General features: G+C 46.6%; 1 protein-coding gene across 2 annotated transcripts in view; it reads left to right on the forward strand.

The window, feature by feature from the left end:
* The first annotated feature begins 4 nt into the window (after window positions 1-4).
* FBXW8 (F-box and WD repeat domain containing 8) overlaps window positions 5-6,281 on the forward strand; it is a 51,133-nt gene continuing 44,856 nt past the window's right edge. Inside the window, exons 1-2 of one of the 2 annotated variants that reach the window (XM_015644052.1) lie at window positions 5-334; window positions 3,109-3,213. In XM_015644052.1, the coding sequence (XP_015499538.1) occupies window positions 35-334; window positions 3,109-3,213 (405 nt within the window). In that variant the 5' untranslated portion in view covers window positions 5-34. Of the gene's footprint in view, window positions 335-1,544; window positions 1,794-3,108; window positions 3,214-6,281 lie in introns of those variants that run through there. The other variant, XM_015644053.3, reaches the window with a different exon arrangement.

The following is a 6,281-nucleotide window of genomic DNA, read 5'->3' on the forward strand; positions in this document are numbered from 1 at the left end:
GGTTTCCGGGCCGCGCCTGGCCGGCCCCGCCGCCATGGCCGCGGTGCCGGCGGAGCGGGAGCGGCCCCGCCGGCGGGAGGAGCGGGCCGGGGGCGCGAAGCGGCGGCGACGGGAGGAGCCCCCTCATGAGCCACCGGAGGAGTCCCGGGAGAGGCCGGGAGAGACCCCGCGGGAGCCCCCGGCCGAGCCCGGGTACCTGGCGCTGGCCCGCGGGCTGTTGGCCGGTGGCGCCCCGGGCCGCCGCAGCCCGGAGCCCGCCCGGGCCGCCGGGGAGCCCGCGGGGGACGGAGCCGGAGATGGGGACGATCTCCTGGGGCAGCTGATCCGAGACCTGGTAGGGGTCGGTGCTGGGGCTGTGCCGGGGCCGGGCCGGGCCCCGGGAGGGGAGGGCGGGCGCGGGGTCGCGGTGGGGTCGGGTGCCGGAGCGGGGCTGAGCAATCACCGGGAGGCGGAGAGCAAAGCAGACGTAAAACTTCTGTTCCTGCCTGCTTATTTCTAACCTCAGCTTCTGAATATACACCCTTTTACAAAGTTCTAACCCTTCAAAATCCGCTCGTCCTGTGTAATGGCACAGGGTGGGATTGTTGGGGTGTTCTCTGCGGGGGTAGGAGTTGGGCTCGATGATCCTCCAGGGTCCTTTCCAACTCGAAATATTCCCTGACTCTGTGAAATAATACTTTTTTTTTTTCCTCTTTAAGTTTTTTGTTGTTTACTCAGGCAGCTTGATGCGGGTGCAGTAATTAAGGATATCCTGCTTTGTGACACAGCAGCGTAGTAAGAAAACAAACTCTTATTCTTTAAATAAAGGAGTTAATTTGGAAATAGTCTTAAATACAGTTCTGAACCAGATAAAGGTTATTTTGGTAAATCCTCTAAATGCCATAGAGATGTTATTTACAGTATAGGAAAACTTGGGGGGAAACCCATTTTCTTGTTTCTCACTAACCTCACTATGACTAATTACTCTTTGCTTAAAAAAATTAAAAGGAACAGATTAAATTTCTGTCTGCAAGGCACAAATTAATCCATTTACAGAATTAGTGCTCCATTAGCACACAGGAGCCCGAATCTGTCTCAGAGGGGCTGGTTATATTTGAGTTTTGGACTCATTCCAGTAGACTTTTAGACAGACTGGTGCTGACTTAACATCCCCTCTTCCTTGTGCTGAGAGGAAGCTGTAGGAATTTTTTGGGGTGTGGGATCTGCCCCTAATGTTAGGATTGCATTAGCATGGAATCAGTACAAATTTGTGCTGTGCCTTGAGAACCTCAGGCAGATCCCAAATCGGGATCATCCCCTGCCTCTTGGCACTTTCCTAACCCCCATTCCTTTGTTTCTTTGACTCCTCATTTAAACTTGGACCCCTTTGCAGCGCCAAAGTAGAAAAAAAAGGCACTTCTGGGTTTTATTTGAAGCAGGGTATAAACCCTCTTACAGCTCAGTTTATAAAAAGCCTGTGTAGCTGTTCTTTGCTCTTTTCCCCTCCTTTCTTTGAGAGCACCGTTGGTGTTGAGCATTGTGTCAGCACTGCTGTGTCCTTGCAGGGAGACCTCTGTGCATCCAGCCAGCCCAGGATCTGCTGCTTGAACACGAGCCAAACCCAATTTGGAAGGAGCACATCCATGGTGGTGCCGTGCCTGAGCTCCTGAGCCTGGAGCTAACAATCCTCGCCCAGTGGCTCCTCTGATTTGTTTGCGCAGCCTGTGGCTCCAGAGCGGTTCCGTGGCTGCTGGAGCTGAGCGGGATCACATCTGGCCAGCTCGGAGCCTGCCTGCATGTGGCCGTGGAGAGAGGTTCCCTTTGTGTTTTCCTTTGCTGTCCCTGTTGGAGATGGATGGGATTTGCAGCACAAGAAAGCAAAACAGATCCTGCGGATGCGCAGCGGGGAGCGGAGCCAGCGGCCCCAGCACAGGGCAGGGAAAAGGAGCTGTTTGGGCAGGGAAATTGTGGATGAGGAGGGAGGGGAGCAGCAAGGTTAGCTGCAGGTCCTGCTGTAAGTAACTTTAGAACAAGTGGGAGGTTCCAGTGTGTGTAAAGTGATGTTTTGTTGCTAAAAAGACCTGATTGATTTCATTGCCCATATTTGTGTTGTCTAAACATTCGCCTAGTGTAGAATATCTTTTGCTTTAAAAACCACACCACCATGTTATATTGTGATTTCCCTGAGTAACTCTGCTTTAAATAAACCCAGGATATCCCTTTTATTCTTCTTTGGTACTGGAAATGGCCCAGATTTGAATGAGAAGGAGTAATTGTAGGAGAGACCTACAAAGAAACCAAGGTACCAGGGTTAGGGAAGTGCCAAGAGACAGGAAATGATCCTGCTTTGGGATGCCTGAGATTCTGAAGGCAAACAGTGGAGATGGGTTTTAACTGAGCAGCTGATTTTGTGCTTGAGGATTGATAGACAATGATCAGGAGCACTTGGGAGGGGACAGAAGCCAGAGAAAATATGGGGAAGCAAAACTGGTGGCATAGAAATGGTCAGAATCAGCTGATTTAGCTCTGTCTCTATTCTAAAGATTTTGGGTATCCATTCAGGATAAGAGAGGAGATAAATCTTGTTGTGATAACTGCAGAAAGAAGATGTAATAATTATGTAATTAACCAAACAAAATACATCTAGGAAAAATCTGTGTGCTGCATTTAGCTGTTAGCTTAAATTGATGGATTTGGCTTCAAATTTTTGTTTGAGATGCTTAATCACTTAAAGGAGGAACATTTCATATTAAAAAGACATTTTTATGTTAGTAATGAAAGAAACCATCATCATCTCCATTCAGTTTTATTTAAAATATTTGTTAATTTTTCCATCATATGGGATTGAAACCTTGCAAGTGAAATTAATAATGGGCATATGTCTTCAAAGTGCTTATTTATTGTGTGTTTTTGGCACTTTAGCCAAACTATTTTTCTAGAGCTTGTGTCTTGCCTTTCTCTGCCCTTTGAAGGGCTGTGAAGGGGGGGAGAGGCAGCAGAACTCCTGATGTTTTCATGTGATGGCCCTGAGGACACACCGTTCCTTCTCCACACCATGGTCGCTTCTCCTGCTGTCAAACTGTGTGTTAAACCAGCCTCACAAATGATTTTCTCCTTTCTCCTTTCCAGAATGAAATCAATGAGGTTCCTTTTTTCGATGTGCAGCTGCCTTATGAGCTGGCACTGAAGATATTCCGGTACCTGGGCAAGGCTGAGCTGGGAAGGTGTGCTCAGGTAGGTGCTGCTGGCAGTTTGCTGCTCTGATACCACTTAAAACTGGCAGAAATAGTGAAAAAACAGGCAACTCAATGAAGGGAAGTGAGTGGTAGCCCCAGGAACTCAGCTTTTTGTGCTTTCACTTACAGGAGACAGTTCCAAAGCTGAGTATTGAAAATGTCATGGTACATGAGCTGGATTTACTTGAGCAGAGTTAAATGAAACATCTGTGCTTTGGGCAGCAGCAAAACCTTAAAAGTGAAAATAAATAGTGCAAAGATATTTTGATCAAGATATTTTGAATGTGTTTAGAAGCATTTTTGATTCAGGTGAGTGTCTTGCAGTGTTTAGAACTCTGCAATTGGCAGTGCTAAGCAAGAGCTGCCCCTCCCACTTTCCAGCCTGGGATTGAACCACAGATCTTGGAGTAGTAACTTTTTGTCTGTAGTATTTCCATGTGAGCCTAAATACTGAAATGACCCTGATTTGCTCTCCCCAGCCCTGCAAGGGGTTTATGTATATATTTTTTTTCTGATACTTTCAGATGATGCTGTCAGCAGGGTGTACTCAGACATGGTCCATAACTTAGGTGTAGTTGTAAACTGCCTGTCTCTTCCAGAACTTTACTAACTCTCACCTCACTTTCACCTCATTCTGCTTAGGGTTGTTCAGCCCACACTGTTGGGCTTCTTTATTTCCTTTCTTCACACACTGAATGATGAACCTCCTCCCTGAATGATTCTTCAAACTTAATTGGCAAGTGCTGATTAACCTGTGAAATCAAGCAGAATATTGTGGATATAATTCCAGCTTCTCCCATGGCCACTATTCAGGGTTCCAGGCTGGTGTTCATTAACTCTTATATACAGAGCACCTCTTGCAACTTCACAAAAATCCAACCAAAACTGTTCTTTGTGTTACAAACGGTCCAGGGCACGGTTTGAGTGCAAGAGAAAAATGTTAATGTGTGAAAACTGAGAAGTGACAGACAGAGTCTGTTGAGGGTGGTAAACTAAACTCAAATATTCTGCAAATGGCCCAGGCTTTGAAAGGAAATTGGGCTTTTAATGTTCAGCATGAGCTTGTTGTAGTGTTAAATAGCTACAAGTGGTTATTGCTTGAATCTTTGACTTGCTAATGCCTTTTAGGAACAGGGACTGTTTAAAGAAAATTAATTCCTCGTGCAGGGCTGCTCTTGCAGAGGGGAGAATTCTCTAGGATTATTTCTTGATGCTGTCCAGGACTGGGAAGCTTTCAGATATGCTCAAGTTTCTGTCCCTTGGGGTAGAAATATGCCATCAGTAAAGGCCACAGCCCATGGCATGGAACAGGGTTGCATTTTTGAAGTGGATTAGTTTAAGGTTATTCTTTGACTCTCTTTTCCCCCCTCCTTAGGCACGATCAGTTTACCTCATGGCATAGTACAAGGATTGGCTGCTGTGGGGCTGCCCTGGATTTCTCTCCCCTTCACTTTGATTTTTAGCTCGAACCTGTTCTCATAAGATGTGTTTTAACACAGACAGTTTTCCACATTTCTTATTCTCCTCTTCCCAAGCCACTGTTCCTTTGTGGCAGCTGACAGGTAGCTGAGCAAGTACCCAGTGTTTTACAGGGCTTTCCCAATCAGATGAATATCCAGTGCAGAGCTGGCTTCTTTTTAAGTGTTCAAATAAAAAGCAGAGCCATAAAAATAAACAGCATTTTCATTTTTCTCTTGGTGGTTTTGTTTTTGAAGGGGGGGAGCCCTCTTCTGTTCCATGGAAAACCCTGCTGCTTTATGGTGTTATCCCAGAAAGGATTTTTTTTATTAAGGTGCCTTGGGATTTCAGTGAAATTGGGCCAGTTGGTGGAATTGGCATCATGATCCATGTGAGTGCCTTTGGAGAAAACCTGTTTGCTTAGTTCTTTATGCCAAATTGGTAACCAGCTAACAGGAAAGGAGCCTGACTGCAGAGCCTCTCTGAGATTTAATCACACCACAGACTGTCTGGAGAACTTTAATTTCACCTTGATATTTCCCTTTCCCTCGCTCCCCCACAGCTTTTCTTTGATTTTTGGAATTAGAACTGTAAAGCACAACCTGTCTGTGTGGCTCTGGAAACACAAAAGCCTGTAAATAACTGTCCTCAGTGCCTGAGCTCTGCTGGAGCTGCAGTACTGGGGTAACATTCAGTAGCACCCTCCAGACCGGTCCCTGTTGATATCCCACATTTGGAATTCAAGGAAAAAACTATCCAGGGCTTCATGTAGCTCAGAGCAGGCCAGAGTAATGCAGAATTTTTCCCTCTGAGTGCTTTTTGATGGTGTTCTGACCACTGGCAGAAATATCTGTACCATGAGTGGCTCTCCTGTGACTGTGAGCAGGTTTGGGAGCAGTCACTCCTTCCTCCTGGTCAGGATGTTCAAGGAAAGGAGAAACAATCCCTTGGGACACCATAGACGTGACAAACTGAAATGTCCTTGTGTGATCAGGGGCTGAGACTGAAGATACATTAATTTTACCATGGCCTGGGGACCTGGTTCAGCTTGGTGATGAGGGGATGTGTTTGAATTCAGCAGCACTGACAGTTTTGTTTCTGAACAGATCAGTGGGAAATTCCCTTGACCTGTTAGGTTTTCATCTTAGGGAAGGTTTAGAATTGTTTACCAACACAGGAATTGTGTATGTATCTAGGGCAAGGGAGACTGTTTCTAGGAATTTAGGGATGAATTGTCGTGCATAAATCAAGAATTTCAGCTGCTTGCCTCCAGGGCTTCTGGGATTGTCAAGCTGTTGAGGCTTTACTGTTTATACATTTACAAAAAGAAAATTGAATGTGTTTTTTTTGAGCATGGTTTTGCATCAAGGTTGTTTATGGGCAAAAGCCATCATCCATCCTCCTTGTGATTCCCAGAGAGAGCAGAGAAATGGATGGATAAGGATATCCCTGCCCTGGGCTGAGCCCCCAGCAGGGGCAGCAGGAAGGGAGGGGGGATTCTGTCCCTCTGCCCTGCTCAGGTGAGACCCCACCTGCAGAGCTGCCCCTGGCTGTGAGGTGCCCAACATGAGAAGGACCTGGAGCAGCTGGAGTGAGAGCAGAGGAGGA

This window comes from Parus major, chromosome 15, assembly GCF_001522545.3.
Source record: "Parus major isolate Abel chromosome 15, Parus_major1.1, whole genome shotgun sequence".
In the NCBI taxonomy this organism is placed as follows: domain Eukaryota; kingdom Metazoa; phylum Chordata; class Aves; order Passeriformes; family Paridae; genus Parus; species Parus major.